The 22,394-nt window shown below is 39.1% G+C and overlaps 1 protein-coding gene across 6 annotated transcripts in view; it reads right to left on the reverse strand.

Annotated features, from left to right (window-relative positions):
• The window catches only part of STXBP4 (syntaxin binding protein 4), a 240,921-nt gene that overhangs the window by 120,657 nt on the left and 97,870 nt on the right, over positions 1-22,394 (reverse strand). For all 6 annotated transcript variants that reach the window (XM_044004740.1, XM_044004739.1, XM_044004738.1 and 3 more), the window contains 3 exons: positions 4,940-5,116; positions 2,826-2,942; positions 1,693-1,742 (listed from right to left, as the gene is read on the reverse strand). In XM_044004740.1, the coding sequence (XP_043860675.1) occupies positions 1,693-1,742; positions 2,826-2,942; positions 4,940-5,116 (344 nt within the window). The remainder of the gene's footprint in view (positions 1-1,692; positions 1,743-2,825; positions 2,943-4,939; positions 5,117-22,394) is intronic.

The raw sequence follows: 22,394 nt of genomic DNA on the forward strand, positions 1-22,394 counted from the left end.
ATATTATTGGCGCTCTCATTGCTCTTATGAGGAAATTTAAAGTGGGCCACTTTTGCATCTAGGTTGAAACATACTGTAGGTAAGAGATGGCCAAGGAGGACCACCAAGAAAGAGATTTTTCTTCTTATACCTATTAGTTGATGGGAATGACAAAAAGAGTATACCATTTTAAAAAAATCTGGCTGATTATAAAAACTGAGAAACTACACTGAAATTGGCTAATGGGACAAAGCTTTTGACTGTTTTTTTTTTTTTTTTTGGTGAGGCAATTGGGGTTAAGTGACTTGCCCAGGGTCACACAGCTAGTAATTGTTAAGTGTCTGAGGCCGGATTTGAACTCAGGTCCTCCTGAATCCAGGGCCGGTGCTCTATCCACTGTGCCACCTAGCTGCCCCTAGTACTTTTTATTGAAATAATTTAAAGGGAGCTAGGCATGGCTGGCTAGGGCAAGTAAGTGGCGCAATGGATAGAACGCCAGTTCTTCTAGAGTCAGGAAGACTTAAGCGCAAATCTGGCCTCAGACACTTACTGGTTGTGTGACCCTGGGCAAGTCACTTAACCTTGTTTGCCTCAGTTTCCTCAACTATAAAATGAGCTGGAAAAGGAAATGGAAAACCACTCCAGTATCTTATTTAAAAAACCAAAACCAAAACCAAACCAAAACAAAACAAAAAATGGGTTCATAGAGAGTTGGACACAACTAAAACAACTCAACAAGAACAAGTATGGCATGGTGGATAGAGAGATGGTCTAGGAGTCAGGAGAATCTGGTTTGAACTCCCACTTCCACTTCTGACATACTGAAAGAGCTGTTGCATAGTTGTTCCCAGTAGTTTTTGCTCTATGAATCTACTTCAGCACTAACAACAAAAGTGTGTTGTTAAATTACCCCAGGGTAATTAAATATACTACTCATAACAATCTAATGCTTAAGGTGTCATTAAGCATGAATTCCTATGACTATTATCACAAAGGTTCTGCAAACCACTAAATGGAAACCACTGGTATGGTAGATAGAATGTTGGAACTTGGAATACTGGAAGATGTAAGTTCAAATCCTGCCTCAGACAAGTTCTAGCTCTTTGACCTTAGGGCACTTAAGCACTCTTAACCTCATTATACTTATGTGTAAAAGGGGTGTAATAACAGCACCTACCTCATAGGACTATTGTGAGGACCAATGAGATAATACATGTAAAGTGCTTTGTAAACCTTAAAGAGCTACATCTATCTGGTTATCATTGTTGTTGCTATAGAAGCTTTATGACCTTGGATAAGTTACTTAATCTATAAGTGCCCTAGACAGCTTTCTAAGGTAGACTGTAGATGAAATGCTGATCTGTATAAGTGGAGGGATTTTCCAAACCAGAAGTTTTCCACATAATGAAAGAACAGATCCAGTCCTACCTGTAAAAATATAGGGAACAGGCTTTGGAGTCAGAGAAGAAAATATTTTTAAAAAGCCAGTCAACAAACATTTATTAAGCACCGATCATGTGCTAGGCACTGTGCTAAGTGCTGGGATACAAAAAAAGGTGAAATTAATCATTTAGTCAATAAGCATTGATTAAGCACCAACTATGTGCTGAAAATTATGCTAAGAAAGGCAAATTACAGTCTATATTTTCAAGGAGCTCGCAATCTAATGAGGGAGACAACATGTAATTTCATATTATCTTAATTTAATATTACCTTAAATTTGACAAGGAAGAAGAATGATCGGAAAGTACTTCTTGGATTGTCTACAAATAAACAAAACAATGAAGGACACATGTGAGTCTGATACCTTATTTTAAATGGTTTTCAATTCAAGCAACATTAATTGCCTAGAGTGGGTACAAGGGATCCACAGACAAAACCAGACCTGTCCCGGTTCTGAAGGAGCTTGCCTTCTCCTAGACATGCAATATGAATCTGAACAAGGCAACCTAAGGTTATTTGGGGAGGAGGAGACCACTGCCACATAAGGGGAAGGGAGGGGGCTGTAGGAATCGGGGAGGACTTTGAACAGAAGAGAACACCTGAGCCAAGTCTTAAAGGAAAATAAAGACTCATGTCTCCTCCATGACTTATTAGCCAATGTTGATGAATATTTTCTAATCTCCCAAATCTGAGGTGAATACTCTGGGTTAAAGTAAAATTTCTGCTTTGTGGGAGGAAAAAAAAAAATCACTTCTACCTGCATGTACTTCTCAGGAAATACTAATTGCTACAGAAGCATCTCTCTCTCTCTCTCTCTCTCTCTCTCTCTCTCTCTCTCTCTCTCTCTCTCTCTCTCTTCACAAGGCACGGGGTTCTTGGGTATCACTTTCTCTGAAGGTCTAACAAAAATATACTCTAAAAACCAATGTGTTTTTGTCACCTTTTTCCAGCTATTTCTCTTCAGGTGTCTGGGTCACAATAGCTCATCTTTTCCTTACCTGGATATTTTTAAATCGTTCAGCCATTCTTCCTAAAGTCAGCACTATAGTCATGAACAGTGATAGCATTACACTTAGTCATCAAATGAGAAGCTTTCCTTCAAAAGACCTGACATTAATAATAATATATTTACACGTGTGCATATAGTAGACACACATATGCACATATATACATCATACACAAGATACACATATGTACACACGTGTATATTATATACATGGGTCTTTTTCTGGCCTAATAATATGTAAGTTCACATTCTTTCTTTCTCCCTGCCACTTGATGTAGTTTTCTCTATGGAATGCATATGTGTATGTGATAAATTGCAGTAATGCATTGATAACCATATTTGAGCCACACCTACAATACACACTCAGCTATGGAATAATGTGAGCAGGCAAATTTACCTCCACAAAGTTCAGCAGCTTCTCAGTTGTAAGTTCAAAGGTTTTCCGAGCTGTTTCTGACTTCCGCAACTGGCAGTCCAACACCGTGATTCTCTTTCTTAAGTCTTGAAAACTTTCCTGAAGAAGAGACCCAGAAAGAAGGGGCTTAAGTACTTCCTCAAGGGTGTGCTATTGGCAACTTCCTTTTGCTCATACTTTCCGGTAGTTGTCAGCTAATAGCCAACATCTCCATAGAATTCCCTTTTCTTTGTCATAGTGGAGCACTCATCCAACCAGAGGCAGTGTGGTATGCTGGACTGGGAGTAAGGACGTTGTTGCTGTTCAGTTGTTTTTCAGTTGTGTCTGGCTCTTTGTGACTCCATTTGGGGGTTTTCTTGACAGAGATACTGAGGTGGTTTGCCATCTCCTCCAGTTCATTTTATAGATGAGGAAACTGAGGCATAGAGGGGGTGAATTGATTTGCCCAGGGTCAGATTTGTCTGAGGCCAGATTTGAACTGGGGAAGATGAGTCTTCCAGACTTCAGGTTCAGCACTTCATCCACTGCATTACCTAGCTGCCCCTCTCCAGTAAGGAAGACTTGGCCTAAAATCCTAACTTCTGCACTGACTATTTTTGTGACCTTGGGCTACTCACTATTCTTCTATGGGCCTCAGTTTTCTCATTTGTAAAAATGGGGTTTGAACTAGATGAATTCTAAGGTCCCTTCTAACCCTAACTCTGTGTTTGGCCTTAACAATTAATCAATAGGCATTTTATTAAGTACCTACCATGTGCCAGACACTGTGCTCAGCTCTGGGCAAATAAAGATTGGGTAAAAAAAATATTCCTACTCTCAAGAAGCTTAAATTCCATTGGGAGAGGGGCAGCTAGATGGTGCAGTGGATAGAGCACCGGCCCTGGAGTCAGGAGTACCTGAGTTCAAATCCGGCCTCAGACACTTAACATTTACTAGCTGTGTGACCCTGGGCAAGTCACTTAACCCCAATTGCCTCACTAAAAAAAAAAAAAAAATTCCATTGGGAGAGACAAGAAGAACATATAGAAGTACACAAAAATAAATACAAAAGGAGCAGAGATAGGGCTAAACCTGTGATTTAACTGGACTAGGCAATTACAGAGGAGGAAGATCCTTCTACCAGTGAAGGTAACTTAGTGTAACTTGGAGGGTCTTAGTTGCAGAGCACCAAGAGGTTTATGTGACTTGCCCAAGGTCACAGAGTCAGGTGGTACTTGAGCACAGGGAGGATAAAGTGATTTGTTCAATGTCATGCATCTAGTAAGTAGCAGGGCTTGGATTTGAACTCAAGCCCTGTTTCCAAATTCATCACATTTTCCATTGCACCAATCATTATTTTATTGTTAAAGAGAAACTTGGTTAAAATATAACATGGTACCTTTTAAATTTGGGGTGAGGCGATGGAGATGATTAATTTCAAAACAAACATTACTTAGGGACAGGAGGATGAGGGAGGACCTTGGTCTTTCACTGTTTGAATCTATTACCCTTCAAATATTATTTTCACTTATTTTTTAAATTCAAGGAAAAAAAACCAACTAAGATTCTTAGAAGCAGAACAGGCCATCACTGCCTGCAATTCAGTGTTAATGGAGTCCTTCTAGAAGTGAGGTTATGACCTATGACACATTGACCCATGACCCAAATAAATTTGGGGCTCTTGCTCTTTTCAACCCAAAGATCTCTGGAGAAAAGAAGATGCATGACCTTCTTCTTCCTCCCTTCACGACACATCATTCCAGTCATTGAAAAAAAAAAAATAGAAGACAAACACCGACCTACTTTAGAAGAGCAGATGAAAAGAAAATGAAAACAGGATATATGACAACAGAAAGGAAACCATGGTAACTATGAGCTGGAGGTAGGGAACGGGAGAGAGCAAGAGGAAAGGGGAGGGAGACAGAGAGAGAGAAATGAGAGAAGGAGGGAAGGAGAGAAAGAGAAAGAGAGAAAGTGAGAGGGAGAGGAGGGAAAAGATGAGAGAAAGAGAGGGAGGGAGAGTGAGTGAGAGAGAACAAGAAAGAAAGAGTGAGCAAGAGAGGGTGAGGGAAAGAAAGAGGCAGAGAGAGAGAGAGTGAGCAAGCTGTTTTGCTTACTTTGCTCTGGCCAGAGTGATCAGCGAGCTGAGCCTTCAGCTCCATAATTTCAGCCTCTAATAGGCGAATCACTTCCTCATAGTCCATTTCCATTCCGTGGGCCTGCCTCTGCGCTGCTTCGGCGAGATGAAGCCTGCTGCGCAGGGCTCTTGTTTCTTCCACGACGGCTTTGGCTTCCTGGAGGCAACAAAATAGATTCTATTTAAAAACATCATTCAAAATAATGGTTCAGTGGCTCAAAAAACATTTTCCTTCCTGTATAGATATTGGGGCAAAATTTTACTCTTTAGCTTTCAATGTGAACAATCAGGATGATTATAACAGAAGACAACTCACTAGCACATCGACAGTCACCTTGATGAATGATGCTGGATGTCACATGGCATTTTTCTTCCTTAGGGAGACTATTATAAACTTGGATCATATATAGCCTTATGAGACAAAACATATTTTAGTGGCTAGAGAATCAGCTATGGAATCAGAAAGAACTAGAGTCCAGGCCAGCCTTTGACATAGAAGGGATATGTGACCTTGGATGAGTTACTGAACTTACTTGTCGGTACCCCCGACAACCTGCTAAGACCATTAATTATAGATGAGGCGCTAATCTGTAATGGTAGAGGGAGTTCCCATACCAAGAATTCCCTGGTCATCAAATCACAATCTACACCTGGAGCATTTTGCTTTATGTAGCCAACATTAATTTTCTGAAAATACAAAGAAGAGGAGAGAACAGAAAAGGAAAACATATGGGTAACAGATGGTTGGGAGGGGATAAAAAGCAGGTAATAGTAAAAAGAAATGCAAGGTAGGGGGGTTAGATCTTAGCCCCTGGTGAATCCTGAGGTTTCATCACCTCATGGAGCAATAACCTTCTGGATGATCTCCCCTGTCTTGAGTTTTTTCCAAATCTAGTCCATCTTCCTCTCAGTTGTCAAACTGATCATCCTAAAACACAAATCTGACCATATCCTACCCCTAGTCAATAACTTCTAGTGTTGCCCTATCACTTCCAAGAAAAAAAGAAAAGGCTCTGTCTGGCATTCAAAGCCCTTCCTACTTTTCCAGTCTTCTCACAACTTATTCACCCCCAACTTCTTTGCAGTTTAGCGATACTGGCTTCATTGCTATGCCTCATACACGTCAAACCTCCTGACTCTGGGTACTTTTAATAACTGTCTCCCCCACCCAAAATTCTTTCTCTCTGGCCCTCCTGGGCTTCTCTCATTAAAGAAGAAAATAGTAGGGAAAGAGTGAAGATTAGAGAGAGGGGTGATAACTGGGGATTCAGCTGGAAAAAATGGGGTCAGGTACATACATATGAGGGCTATATCTCTAGATTTGCATTTTGAGTATAAGTCTTCTAAATCTATTTTCATTTTCTTGAGAGTTATCATGATATAAGATCCAGTGCTAGAAGGGACCTCTGGGTTCATTTATTCCAAACTTTCATTTTACATATGAGGACAATGAAGTCAAGAGAAATAAAGTGAGTTGCTCAAGGTCACACAGATATTAAGTAGAGGAGCTAGAATTTGAAGCCAAGTCTTATAAATCCAAAGGGAAGTTAGGTGATGCAGTGAATAGAGTGAAGGGTCCAGAGTCAGAAAGATTCTTTGTGAGTTCAAATCTGGTCTCAGACACTTACTGGCTATGTGACCCTAGGTAAGTCACTGAACGCCATTTGCCTCAGTTTTCTCATCTGTAAAATGAGCTAGAGAAGAAAATGGCAAACCACTTCAGTATCTTTGCCAAGAAAGCCCCAAATAGGGTCATGAAGAGTTGGATATGACAGAAATGACTGAACAACAACTTGCAACTCCAAACCAAGTGTTTATAACAGGATACTGCACTTTCTCTAGTGTAAGCCAAGAGCAACAAGGAATTTAAGAAGTATTGGTAAACATATTCTTCTGAGTCACCTTCCAGTAGCATTATATTATTATCCATGAATATTTATCGAGTTATGACTATAGGTAATGAACTATACTGGATACTAAGGAAAGAAAAAGGTATGACATTATTTCTGTCTTTAAGGGGGTTGTAATTTAGTTGAGGAAATGAGACAGACAAAAATATAAATCATAAAACAAGGCAGCAAATGTTAAAGTGTCAAAGCAGATAGTTCACACAATAAATGCTCTAATCTTGTTCTAATCATCTTCTAGTTTCTATACAACTGGATTGAACATGTTTATGGAATCTGAAGGGGTGAAATAATACCACAGGATATTTTATGCTTAAAATGATCACCAATTTGATCACCTGTTTCCTTCAAAGTAATGTCATGCAAGAAATGAACAGTTTTCAAAAGAAATGTAAACTATCAACAACTCTATGAAAAAATAAGATCTCCATCACTAATAATCATAGAAATGCAAATGAAAATAATTATGAAGTTCTGCCTCAGACTAGCAACAAATAGAAAATCAATGTTGGGGGAATCTATGCACACTGCTACACTGTTGGTAAAGGTATAAATTGATCCAACTATTGTGCAAAAGAATTTGGAATTATGTAAGAAAAGTCACTGAATTTTTCATATCCAGCAATTTTACTGGTGGGTATATACCTAACAGCTTTCAAAGAGGCATGGGAACAAGCATTTATTAAAAGCCTCCTTTGTGCCATGCATTGTGCTAAGTGCTTTACAAATATTATCCCATTTAAGGATATTGCAATGTAGTATCAAAGGCAGACATAAAAGTCTTATGTATTATTAGTAACACATTTTGTATTTCAAAAAATGAGAAGCAAAGTCGGTATCCATCAATAGGCAATGGCTAAACAAATTGTGGTACAGAAATATAATGGAATACTGTTGTGCACTAAGAGATGGTAAACATGAGAGATTAGGAGAGACCTGGGAAGATTTAGGGAACCGATGCATAAGGGAGTAGAACCTGAAGGGAAAAAAAAATACAATAACTACAATAATGTAAACACGAACAACATGACAGTTGTAGCTGAGCTCAGCCATGACCAATCTTGTTCTGGAAGATAACAGGTAATGAAAAATAACATCTTCTTTTAGCATATAGTTGGGTGTACATGTGCACAATGCATAATCATATGACATGATAATTTTGTTAGCTAATTTTGTTTAACTGTTTTTCTCTGTTACAAGGGTGGGTTGCTGGGAGGGGAGTGGACATGAGCAAATGACTGAGGGGGAAAAAAAGAGGCAATAAAAAAACTCAAAAAACCAAAAACAAAATGCCATATAACTCTCATTTCCTTTTAAAAAGAAATGTTTATGTTTGCTTAAAGAATATTAGTTATAGACTAAATGTAGCTAGAAGTTTAATACCCTGTAAAATGTAGTTGGAGAGAAAAAAAAAAGAATTTTTCAAGCAGAATAAATTGATACTATTTGGTAGATGCATAAATGTCAGCTTGGCAAATGTAACCCCTTAGCAAAGTTCTAGTCCAATTCCCACCAAATGGCTAATTAAAAGATTGCTACATGGAAACAATGACTCTGGGAGGAGACAATGAATAAAAGATGACAGTATGTGTTTGATTTAGAAAAGCAGTATAATGTAAATCTACTGTGCCCCCTCTCTCTTTTTTTCTTCAGATATTGCTGTTCAGTCATTTCAGTCATGTCTGATTCGTCGTGACACCATTTCGGGTTTTCTTGGCAAAAATACTGAATTGGTTTGCCATTTCCTTCTCCACCTCATTTTATAAATGAGGAAATTGTGGCAAACCAGGTTAAATAACTTGCCCATGGTCACACAGCTATTAAGTCTCTGTACAGCATTTGAACTCAAGTCTTCCTGATCTCAGGCCCAGTGATCTATCCACTGTAACATTTAGCTTACCTCCTGGTAAATAAATGTAAAACCTCTTAAAAATGTAGTAACTTATTAAGAAGCTTATCGGGGCAGCTAGGTGGCGCAGTGGATAGAGCACTGGCCCTGGACTCAGGAAGACCTGAGTTCAAGTCCGACCTCAGAAACTTGACACTTACTAGCTGTGTGACCCTGGGCAAGTCACTTAACCCCAATTGTGAAGAAGAAGAAGAAGAAGAAGAAGAAGAAGAAGAAGAAGAAGAAGAAGAAGAAGAAGAAGAAGAAGAAGAAGAAGAAGAAGAAGAAGAAGAAGAAGAAGAAGAAGAAGAAGAAGAAGAAGAAGAAGAAGAAGAAGAAGAAGAGGAGGAGGAGGAGGAGGAAGAGGAGGAGGAGGAAGAGGAGGAGGAAGAGGAGGAGGAAGAAGAAGAGGAAGAGGAAGAAGAAGCTTATCAACATCTTCCTGTAGACCTGAATTCCCACCAGGGAACATATATTGTCAGTTCACTAATTTCTCCCTCCTCTATATTAAGGTAGAATTTAATTCATTTGTAAGAGGAAGAGGAAGAGGAGGAGGAGGAGGAAGAAGAGGAAGAGGAAGAGGAGGAGGAAGAGGAAGAAGAAGAAGAGGAAGAGGAAGCTTATCAACATCTTCCTGTAGACCTGAATTCCCACCAGGGAACATATATTGTCAGTTCACTAATTTCTCCCTCCTTTATATTAAGGTAGAATTTAATTCATTTGTATTAGAATAATAATATTTAATAATAATAACTATCATTTGTATGGCACTTAAGGTTTTGCAAGATGCTTTACAAACTATCTCATTTGACTCTAACAACATCTCTGGGAGGTTGGTGCTATTATGATCCCCAATTTAAAGCTGAAGAAACTTGGGGCAAGCAGGAGTTAAATGACTAGCTCAGGGTCACATAGCTAGTAAATGTCTGAAGCTAAATTTGGACACGGGCCTTCCTGACTGCAGGTCTAACCCTCAACCTACTGCACCACCTACCTACTCTATATGAAAAGAGCTAATATAAAGCAAGAAAAATCTATGTGAACACCATATAAAATCTGTTTAACAAACAAAACACTAAGTAGAAATGTCTACTAGTCAAAAAGTAGTTAGTATTATGGGCCATGAACTTATTATGATATTGCTTATTTCCTGTAAAGCCACAAGTCAATCATTCCATGACTCAGTTTCCTCTTTTTGTAAAATGTCAGTTTGCTACTTGCCTATTTCAAAGACAAGATTATGGGAAAGCTGGGTCAAATTCTATTTGAGAAAAAAAATGATTCAGCCTAACAAAAATGATTTCAGACTGATAACTTTTCTGTAATATGGTTTTAGGATGTGAAGCAGTATTATATTTTTTATATGTCCAAACAGTACGGTATAGTCAATAGTGGCTTGGACCTGGGATCAAGAAGAACTAGATTCACATTCTGACTCCTATACTCACAGGGTAGAGCTAGGTGGTGCAGTAGATTGAGTGCTGGGCCTGGAGTCAGGAAGACTTAGGTTCAAATCTTCCCTCAGACACATTAGCTGTGTGACCCTAGGCAAGTCACCTTACCCTGTGTGCCTTAGTTTCTTCATCTATAAATGAGCTGGAAAAGGAAATGACAAACCACTCCAGTATCTCTGCCAAGGAAATCCCAAATGGGGTCATGAAGAGTCAGACACGACTGAAAATGACTGAACAATAATGACACTCAGTAGCTGAATGCTCTTGGGTGAATCATTTAAACTTCTCCATGTCTGTTTTCTTATGTGCTAAAATAGCAGCCTTGCACTAAGTAGCCAAAATAAACTTCCTAAGGTACAGTTCTCTGGTTGTAACTTTGCTAAAAAATCATCAGAAGCTCCCCACTTCTCTTAGGATAAAACAAAGAGTTGTTCTGAGGAAGTGGTAACACTTTTTTTTAAAACTTGTGTAAGGAGGTCCTAGTGAGCAGCTTCCTCTACCAATGAATGCAATGCATCTTCTTTATAATTTAATCAGTCAAATATTAAAACATATTTTACATGATTGCACATATATAACCCATATCAAACTGCTTACTGTCTTCATTAGGAGGCAGGAGAGGGAGGGAGAAAATCTGCAACTCACAATTTTATAAATCATGATAAAAATGAAGAATAAATTAAATAAATGTTAAATAAATTAATGTCAAAATTTGTCTTCACATTTAACGGGGAAAGATAAAATACTATTTAAAAGAAAAAAATTTAGTCCATCACTCAATAAGCACTTATTAAATTCTTATGATATGCAAAGCACAGTGCAAAGTTCTGGGATACAGAGAGGCGTACAAACGCAGTCTCTGTCCTCACAGATCTCACATTCTAATGGAGGGACAACAGGCAGTCCACCATGTACAAACAAGGTCTAAACAGGGAAGCTCGGAGGTGGGACTTGGAGAGGCCTCCTGTTGAAGCTGAGATTTCAGTTGAATCTTGAAGCATAATAAGCAAGCCTGGAAGGCAGAAAAGATGAAGGAGAACATTCTAGCCAAAGGAGATGAAGTGTAGCGTGGGAAGAATATCAATGTCTCCAGATCATAGGTTACATGGAGGTAATAGTTACTGGAAATGTAGGATGGGGTCGGCTCTAAGGAGCTTTAAAATCCAAAACAGAGAATTAAAAAAAAAATGATCCTGCAGATATTAGGGAGTGAATGGAGTTTGCTGAGCAGGGAAGTGGCATGGTCATTAGGAAGATCACTTCAAGAGGAAGATGGACTAGAGATAGCTGAGGCAGGGTGACCAAGCTGCAGGCTATTGCAACAGTCTAGGCATGACAAAATAGGGCCTGCAACAGGGTGGGAGCTGTGGGAGTAGAGAGAAGGGGATGGATGCAAAAAACGTTGCAAAGGTAGAAATGACAGGACTCAGCAAGAGAATGGAAACGTGGGAGTGAGAGCTAGCAAGGAGATGAGGATGACACCTCGATTGCAAACCTGAGTGACTGGGAAGATGATGATAGCCTTGACAGCACCAGGAAAGTTCAGAAGAGGGGAGGCTTTAGGGGGAAAGATAATGAATTTGGTCTTGGACATGTACAGTTCAAAATGTCTAAGGACACCCAATCTAAGATGTCCAATAGGGAGTTGACCGGAACCAAAGAGAGAGGTTAGGGTTAGATAAACATATCTGAGAGAATAGAGTCACCTAACCTAGTTTAATCTAAGTAACGCTGCATGAAAAATGTGAGACACAAAATCTGTGATCATAGGGTCATAGATTCAGAACACAAGACGTCTTCTGGTGGAACCCAAATGAATAACTGAGGCACAGAGAGTTAAAATTCCGGGCCTGAGATCAGAGAAAATGTGTGCGCTCTCTCTCTCTCTCTCTCACACACACACACACACACACACACACACACACACACACACACACACACACACACACACACACACACAGAGGAATCCTTGTCAGTGAAATGACAGCATTGAACCAGATTATCTTTAAAGTTTCTTTTTGCTCCTCAAATTCTACAATTATGTAAATACTAAAACAGAAAACGGAACAACTTGGGGGAAGCTGCTTGCCAAGCTAATGTACACACCAGCCTTGTCTCCAGTATGAACCAAATGTGCAGTCCCCATTGTTATGAACTTTTGAGGCAAAACAGTTCCCTGAAGGAGAAGGAAAAAGCGTGAATTCTGCAGTTACATTTGTAATTAGTGCTGTACCCCAAACCTTCGTGGTTTTCTAGCCCTGACGCTCGTCAGTAAATCCTTCAAAATGTTCATTTTAGGTCAGACAAACAGGCTGATTAAAAAGAAGATACCCATGTTTTGGTACAGAGCAGCATATACTACCAACCTTCAAAACAGTTTTCTTATCAGTTTCCTACATCCATTCATTGGATAACCCTTAAAAGTCTTGGGCACATCAGTGTATGTAAAGGGGGATTGGTGGTAGAAACGGGTGTGGAATGATATATACGGGAAGAGGTTTGAAAGCAGGTTCTACCCAATTTCCTTCACTTGGGGGGGTTTGATTTATTGATGTTGTCTCTAAGCATAATGTACTATTCAAGGGCGGCTCTCAAAGGGTTTTGTTGGTATTAACTCACAAATCCTCAAAATAAATTTCTTGAATCAGGTAGGATTAAAAAAACAAAACAAAAACCCACCACCATAAATTCACAAAATAAGTTAATTTCTCCCTCTTCCTTCCTTCTGGTATACAATAAAGCACCAAGGCCAGAGTATTCATCCTTTACAAATTAATTCCTCCCTTTCCATTTCTACTATAATCGCCTTTATGATTGGACAAAAAAAAATAATCTCCTGACTGGTCTTCATGTTTCTAGCCTTTCTCCTCCCACCTTTTAAAAGCATCTTGCATCAAGCCATCAAATTAGTCTGTGTTGAGCATAGTACTCATTTGCCTTCTCTCAAGGTGCAATCTGGCCTTGAGCCATTTTTCTAGCCTTTCTGAGTGTCAGAACTGCACAGAAGAATCCCAGGATAAGTCCTTTATTTTAGACGATGAAACTTCTTATAGAAAGAAGTGATTTTCCTAGGTCACTCAGTGGCAGAATCAGGCCTTGAACCCAGTGCTTTTCTGTTCATGAACGAGTGAAAAAGCACCTTCCTTCCTTTTTCTTTTAAAACAGTATTTCTTTTTTTTAACAATTACATATAAAGACCATTTTTAACAATCATTTAAAAAAAGTTTGAGTTCCAAATTTTCTTCCTCTTTTCCTACCTCCCTAATATGTGGGGAGGCTTTATGATATGCAAAGCACAGTGCAAAGTTCTGGGATACAGAGAGGCGTACAAACGCAGTCTCTGTCCTCACAGATCTCACATTCTAATGGAGGGACAACAGGCAGTCCACCATGTACAAACAAGGTCTAAACAGGGAAGCTGGGAGGTTTGATAGAGGTTATAGATGTGCAATCATGTAAAACATTTCCATTTTACAGTCATATTGTGTTCAGTGTCATTTCTGCTGATAAAACTGTATTTATTTCTGACGTTGAACCACTGGATGACATTGATGACAAGACTCTTTTCTGGGTTGTCATCAGTTGTGGCTACTGAGGAGGCAGGGGCCTCAATCACAATTTGTATCACCCTCCTTTCTGAAAAGTTGCCCCTGAATTCTGCTACCTGGGCCAGAGGCTGGCCAGCAATACACCAGTAGACAATTAAGTTTAAAAAAAGAATCAAGGGGCAGCTAGGTGGCACAGTGGATAGAGCATTGGCCCTGGAGTCAGGAGTACCTGAGTTCAAATCCGGCCTCAGACACTTAACACTTACTAGCTGTGTGACCCTGGGCAAGTCACTTAACCCCAAGTGCCTCACCAAAAAAAAAAAAAAAAAAAAGAATCAAGAGGATAGCCCTTTAAAAACTTACATTTATATTCAATTGTATAATAGACTGAGCTTGAGGTGACGGGACATCTCTACGGGTAGATGTGACAGTCAGTCTATGCTATGCTGTATTTTTATATCTATGATCTGTACTTGCTGCACTACTAACACTTACTATGTGACCTTTGGCAGTACGTCTACTTGTATCCCGTCAGCCTCAGTTTCCACTTTTGTCAAAGAAGGGGGTTAAAAGTGATTATCTTCAAAGTCCCTTCAACTTTCTAATGTTCTGTGAATCTAGAAATATGATTTTGGGGTTTCTATGATTTTTACATGAAAAATCAGCATAGGATAATAAAATCAACTACCTACTTCACAAGTTGTTGAGAGGAAAGGTCTTTGTCAAAATTCAATAGGAACCGTTGTTGTTATTAATATTTGATTTTTTAAAAAAATATTGGATAACTGACGGTTTTTGAAAATTAAACAGAAGTGGTAATTATATATATTTTTTCAAGTATGGCTCCACCTGAGCTCAGCTTTACTCCTTTTTGTTATAGAGGAACAATATATGTGTGTGAGAGAAAGGGGGTGGGGAAGAGGAGGGGGCAGGGGAAGGAGAAAGGGAGGTGGGAAAAGGAAGAAATAGGGATAGGGAAAGGAGGAGAGGGAGGGCAAGGGAGGTAGGGAAGGAGAGTGAGAATTGTTAGAATGATTTGTAAGTGAATTTTGTTAGCTTAGTGTGGTCTCCTGTGAGACTCAGTTGCTTATAACTCATAAATGAAAACAATGTCTTCCAATTGGACACTTTACATCTGAGAGCTTCATTAGAGCATTTTTTTTTTTTGCAGGCAATGGGGGTTAAGTGACTTGCCCAGGGTCACACAAGCTAGTAAGTGTCAAGTGTCTGAGGTCGGATTTGAACTCAGGTACTCCTGAATCCAGGGCCGGTGCTTTAACCACTGCGCCATCTAGCTGCCCCCATTAGAGCATTTTTAAGGGCCCTATCCCACTTCTTCTACCTCCCACGCCCCCCGCCCCCCAGCCCACAAAATGATTATCTGGATTTTCAGGTAAAAGTGAGAAAAATGTCTATATTAGTTATTGGTAATCCAAGGGTATTTAGGTTTTTGGGGGTTTTTTGGAAGCAATAATTCTGAAGTAAATATTCTTGGGAAAAATCTCTATCAGACTCTAACATTATAGACCTTCATTTTATCTGAATGAATGACACATTAACATTCCTTTTTAGACTATACCAAGTGATCAACAAACATTTATTAAACACTTATTGTGTACCAGGCACTATGCTAAACACTGGAGACTCAAAGGCAGAAGTGAAACAGTTTTTGTCCTCAAGGATTTTAAATTCTTATACATGTCAAGAGGGGAAAATCACATAATTAAAAATATCATCTTGACAAAGGGTCAGTATTCAGAAGTAAAAAGTCCTTTCCAAGCTATTTGCTGTAACCATAAAGCATCATATCAGGACAGTGCCTGGAATATGGTAAGTGTTTAAATAAATGCTTATCAACTTCTTGACTTGGACTATATAAATGTGAGCTACCACCCTAGGATAATTAATAGAATTAAGACAATATTTAGAGTTATGAAAAAAATAAAAATAAGGAAAATCCAAATAAGAAGTAAACACTGTGCTGCTTTTTGATGCAATAGCCTCTGACAGTTTTCTCATCTGTAAAATGCACATAATAATGAGCGCCTACCTTCATGAGGTTGTTATAAGGAAGCTAAAATGATATAGTCAATCTCAAGCATGTTGCAAACTTTAAAAAGCTATATAAATGTTGGTTATTATGATCTTTGCAAATTTACTTGCTTATTCACAGTTTAAAAAATACCAAGTGGGGGCAGCTAGGTGGCGCAGTGGATAGAGCACCGGCCCTGGAGTCAGGAGTACCTGAGTTCAAATATGGCCTCAGATGCTTGACACTTACTGTGTGACCCTAGGCAAGTCACTTAACCCCAATTGCCCCACAAAAAAAACAAAAAAAACAAAACAAAAAAACCCCAAAACAACAAAAATAATAGTATATAAAAAAATACCAAGTGTATGTATGAACATATATGTTTTCAAAATCTATGCTAGAGTGAGAGAAAAGTGTGGTCCAGTGGAAAGAGTGCTGAAGTTGGTATCAAGAAAGACATGATTTTGAATCTAGCCTCTAACACTTAGGAGTTGGGCTGCCACTGGGATGTCATATGAGTTTTCTGAGACTCAGTTTCTTTGATTGGCTTCCTTCCTTCCTTCCTTCCTTCCTTCCTTCCTTCCTTCCTTCCTTCCTTCCTTCCTTCCTTCCTTCCTTCCTTCCTTCCTTCCTTCCTTCCTTCCTTCCTTCCTTCCCTCCTTCCTTCCTTCCCTCCTTCCTCCCTTCCCCCCTTCCTCCCTCTCTCCCTTCCTCTTAAGGTAGCCAGGTAATCATCTTTCCCTCCACCCTTCCATGGGTTTATCATATCCACCAGCCTCAGCCTCCCTGGTAGCTGGGATTACTCTCACCATACTTGGTGTCCTCAGTTTCGTCATTTGTAAAAGAAAGAGTTGGACTTGATGAGATCTGAGGTTGCCTTAAACTCTACATCTATGATGTATGATTTATGTTCTAGAATTTAGATGTTGTGGCTTAGTGACCTTGGGCAAATCACTTAACCTCCAACTTTCTACTTGAGGTCACTATTGAAGACCAATCTGCAGGACAAATGCTCATCTATAGTAATAGAAATTTGTTTACTGAAAATAACCTGCAACAATGAAATTCTAAATGTGGACCAACAAACACACACCCTAATTTATTTTTTTAAACCTACCTCAAAGAGTCATAGAGAAGAAAGAATTCTATAAACTAAAACAATGTGAACTATTAATATTTGCTTGACAACACATCATAGATTTAAATACACTGTGTAGGAATTCCTCAGATGCAAATTTTCTTTATCATATTATACATCAATATACATACATAAATTCAAGGCACCAAAAGTTTTACTTTGATTTCTATGGAGAAATTAAATCCCCATCTTGCACAAGAAGTCTTGGATAGGTATTCTAGAGCCAAAGCAGGTCAATCAAATTATAATTGGCTCTAATTAGCTCTCCCACGAGCTGTCAGCTTCTTCACCCGCAGCTGCATGAAGCTCCAAAAGGTGCAAAATGTATTTCTGCCTTTGAACATCAAAGAAAATCAGAGAAACCATTTTCAATCTCATTGCAACAACCAGAAGACATCAATCAAGGACAGCCACATAGTGAAGTGCATTTGTCTCACGGATCTTTACAACATGAGCCTTTCCCAGGGTGAATAGCGGTTTCCAACACAAATACTGATCAGCAAGGCCAAATTCGGGTACATACCTATCCTTGAAAATATGGTTATGAGTTTGGTAAAAGTTGATTTTTTGCTTTGTTTTTGCATTGGTTACAAGAGCATCTACCATTCAGGAATTGGAATTTTGATGTTGTTAAGCATTGCCCATTTTTTTTTCCTTCCTTCAGTTTAAATACCTTTCACTGAATACTGGTGTAGTCGCAGACATTAGAGATGTAGGACCAGTCTGAATTAATTTGACTTTCAATTTGGGATTTAACATGTAAAAATTCTGGCTTCAAAGTAACAACAGTAACAGCTGATGTCTATACAGTGGCTTCAAAGTTCAAAAATGGCTTAATGTAGATTACCTCATCTGAGCTGAACAGCACTAAGAGGCTGTCATTTCAGGTATTATTATCCCCATTTCACAGATGAAAAAACAGGTTCAGATAGGTTAAGTGACTTTGCCTATGGTCACATGGCTATTAAGTGTCAGAAGGAGGATTCAAACCCAAGTTTGTATGAATCTAAGTCCAACACTCTATCAGATATAAAACTCTGCATGTGGTTGAAAAAAAAGAGCCTATATTTCTATTTTTTTTTAACCACCCAGCTTCTGCAAAGAGAATTATTTGCTTAACACTTATATTCAAAATTACTCAGGGGCAGCTAGGTGGCGCAGTGGTTAGAGCACTGGCCCTGGAGTCAGGAGTACCTGAGTTCAAATGTGGCCTCAGACACTTAACACTTGCTAGCTGTGTGACCCTGGGCAAGTCACTTAACCCCAATTGCCTCACAAAAAACAAAAAAACAAAAAAACCCAAAATTACTCAAAGGAAGAAACATGTAACAGATACCTAACATTCAAGATTAGATTGGCCTGACCAATTATTTATACTATATTCTGTTTTAATGTCATCCTGTATTTCATTTTCCCTCCAGTGGGTCATCCCTGCATAACTCACGGAAACCTAAAAAGCCTAGGCCACAAATGAAAAGTGCTTCAAGATTAGGAGACAATACAAATATCAAGTAGAACCTTAAGCAGTACATAACAGTAGATAAGTTTCAGGGACTTGATAGAAAAGAAGAGAGCGACTTACTAACTGTGTGAGCCTGAGCAAGTCACTTAACCCTCATTGCCTCGAAAAGAAGAGAGTGACTTGTCCAGAATGAACAGCCTAGGAAATGGCAGAGACAGGATCTGAATTTACCTGGTCTCCCTGACTCCACTGTATCTACTAGGCCAGACTTCCTCTTAAAATAAAATAAAGTACATCATCGCCACTATTATTTCTGGGATGGACAATAAGGAAAAAACAAAACAAAAAACAATCCAAACACTTTCAACTATTCTCTCAAAGCACACACACCAGGAATTTCAGTAACATAAAAAGATAATCTAGCCACCCCTCCCCCCCAAAGAAAGCCTCTCTAGAGAATAAAAAACACTCAAAGTTTGGGCATGAGAGTGAGGTGGTTATCACTTTCATGGAAGATTGGTAGAGCTTTTAGGGAGCTTTCCTTCAGGACAACCTTTGTTTTCCAATTAGACTGAAAAGTAGCTCATGTAGTTGAATAAACTGAGATGCATATCATGAAGTGCAATTGATCACAAGTGTTTCAGAAGTGAAAAGAAGCAGTCACTTGGAATAGTTCACATTCTTGGGGTTTGGTTTATAAATGATGCTAAGCATAGGATGGACAGCCATGTATGCTTTTTGATTTTTGTGCCCAATTCATTTTTCTGCACAAACTACAAGCAGAAATATGTATGAATGCATGTGTTTATATGCACGTCTATGTATACATACATACATATACATATGTGTATCTATGTGTATGTATTCAGGTGGGTCTGTGGGGGGCTGTGCATATATATTTGTATCTGATCTCTTCATGCATATCTATATATGTGTTTACATAGTATATATGTATATGCTACATATAATTTACATGTAAATAACGACGATAATGATAGCTAACATTTATATAGTGCCTACTATGTGCTAGGCACTATCCTAAGTGCTTTACAAATATTACTTATTTGATCCTTGCAGTACCCTTGAAAGGCAGGTCCTATTATTATCTCCATTTTATAGAAGGGAAACAGAGGCAAACAGAGGCTAAGTGGCTTGTGCAGGGTCACACAGCTAGTAAGTATCTAAGGCTGGATCTGAACTCAGGTTTAACTTACTGTAGGCCCAATGCTCTAACCCTGGTACTATGTAGCTGCCCAATAGGGATGTGTGTGTGTGTGAACACACATACACATACAGAATATATATGCATTATATACATAATATACACACATGTGCATATATACACCCCCCCCACATATACATTCAATATTTATCCTATGTCATAGGTTCATGATAATATAATGAGCTAAGCTAAGACATGTCTTTGGGCAACAGTAGAAAACCAAAGACATAGATGTAACCCTGACCAAGTCACGTAACTGCTACGTGCCTCAGTTTCCTCATCTATAAAATGGGAATAACAGCACTTGCTTCATGGGGGTTTTGTGAGGATCAGATGACATCATATATGGGCTTCATATGCCTTAAAGTGAGAGGGACAGAAGCTGGACCTGTGATTTCATTGGTGTAAGAACTCCTAGATGAGGTAATTCCCTCCATTAATGCAGGCCAATACTTTACTGTCTTTCAATGTCAAGATAAGTATTTCATGTTTTACCTAAAAGTCACAGGGAGCCCATGAAAATTTTTGAACAGGGAAGTGACAAATTCAGATATGTGTCTATCTAGGACAGCATCTCCCAAGCCAATTCCAACATGGAATGCTTTTTTTGGCTTGTCAATGTATTAAAAGAACTCACAAATTCTGGTCAGGGAAATCTGTGGGCATAGAATATCCCCAGGGTAGACTGGGTAAATTTAGTAGTAAAATAAATCTTTTCATCATGTAATACTTGATGTAAACACACATTTAATTTCATATTTAACATGTTCATGAAGAAAACATGATGGTGCCATTTTTTCCATGGAACTCTGATTCTCATCAGATGCAACATTAGGTTTCTACAGAGCACAGACTGGGAGATGTTGGCTTAGGCATCGATGTTGCTGCCTTGGCACAGCCCTGTCCTGGGTTGCATGGGTCTATGCCTAGAAAAGAATGTGGAAGAAAGGCCAGTCTGCTAAACGAGTATACACAGTAAGGGGATGTGCTGTGAAGACATATAGCACGGGGCAACATACTCTTAAAGCAAAGGGAGAGGGATGATAATTGGCAGATTAAAAAAACAAGGACAGGAAGAAATAGAGAAGAGGAAGAGAGAGAAGCTACACTCCTGAATCTCTGGTCATTCTCTACCGTGTTACAGAATTCTCTTCAGCCTGAAAGTTCACTCCATCTCCACACACTTCTCATATTGGAAGTACCCTCTTGTGGTTGTTCCCTCTGGTTCCTCTCAGAACCTCCATTTTAAGGAGGATGTCCAAATTAGCCATGTTTTCTTCTCTCTCTGGGCTGTACTTCTTACTCCAGCCATTCCCCATCATGCCCACTTCATTGACCCATCTCCTTTTCAGCTTCTTTTTACATGTTCTCTTCTCCCATTAGAATGTAAGCTCCTGGGGCAGCTAGGTGGCGCAGTGGATAAAGCACTGGCCTTGGATTCAGGAGGACCTGAGTTCAAATCTGGCCTCTTGACACTTACTAGCTGTGTGATCCTGGGCAAGTCACTTAATGCTCTGTTGCTCCTTAGCGGCAGGGCCTGTTTTTCTTTCAGCTTCCATTTGTATTCCCAGGAAATTAGCACAGTGCCTGTCATACAACAAGTGCTTAATAAATGCTTGCAAAAAGAAAAAACTAGAATTATACAAATGGTGGCACAACAGATAACAGTACCAGGCTTGGAGTCAGAAAGACCTGAGTTCAAATCCAACGTCAGACACTTATTAGTTCTGCGACCATGAACAAATCACTTATCTTAGTTTCTTCATTTGTAAAATGAGCTGGAGAAGGAAACAGCAAAACACTCCAGTATCTTTACAAAAAAATTTAAATGAGTAAAACAAAACAAAACAAAAACGAATGCAAATAGGGTCATGAAGAGTTAGATACAACTGAAACGACTGACATACAAATGGCAAGGAATAGCAATTTTATGTTGTAGTGTTGAGTAGTAGAAGAAGCATTGGACCTGGAGTCAGAGGAACTTCACTACTCATTAATGGTGTCAAAGTCACCATATCTTTCTGGGCCTCAGTTTCCTCTTCTGTAATATAAGAAGATTGGAATGCATGATGTCCTTTTTAGCTCTAATGCCTAAGAGCCTATGCCCCCTAGGAAATCAGCTGCATCCAATAAATATAATCATGGTGGAATTTATACTTTAAAATAAAAATTGGGCCAAAAGAGCTTCCAAGCTGGCCACATGGATGCCAGTAGAACAAAGTGCAATATTTTCCAAAGTCAGTGATTCATTTGAGAAGGGGAAGCATTGCCATAGGAGTCTTGTTTTAGCTCCGAAACTAATGAGCTTGTGTGTAAGCCATTTAACACAAGGGAATGAGCTCCATATTGAAATAAGAGAAAATATGGAGTTTCTAGTGTGGGGAGTTGCCAAGATGAAGGAGTTTTATATCACAGAGTGCCCTATGTTATCTCCAATTCTTGCTTCAGTGAAAATCACCCAGTCTGACAACAAAATTAACTTACACAACTCTTTAACTTGCTGGGAGAAAAACAAATTCGACACTTAAGTTTCATAAAAAGAAAGATCTTCTCTAAAATATAGCCTGACATTTGATCTCCTTAGATGGACTAGGGAACAAAAGTCTGTTGTACATGAGGCAGATGATGAAAATGGGACACACATGCTATTACATGAGGTAATGCAAGGAGGCTTGGATAAGAAGTTGCGTGGCTGCCGCCCTGCTAATTTGTTACTAGTATAACCTTTAGGCAGGTTACTTTTCTCTTGGACTCTTTGCTCATGTACAGAATGAAGAGATTGGA

The sequence above is a fragment of the Dromiciops gliroides genome, chromosome 4, assembly GCF_019393635.1.
Source record: "Dromiciops gliroides isolate mDroGli1 chromosome 4, mDroGli1.pri, whole genome shotgun sequence".
Lineage (NCBI taxonomy): Eukaryota > Metazoa > Chordata > Mammalia > Microbiotheria > Microbiotheriidae > Dromiciops > Dromiciops gliroides.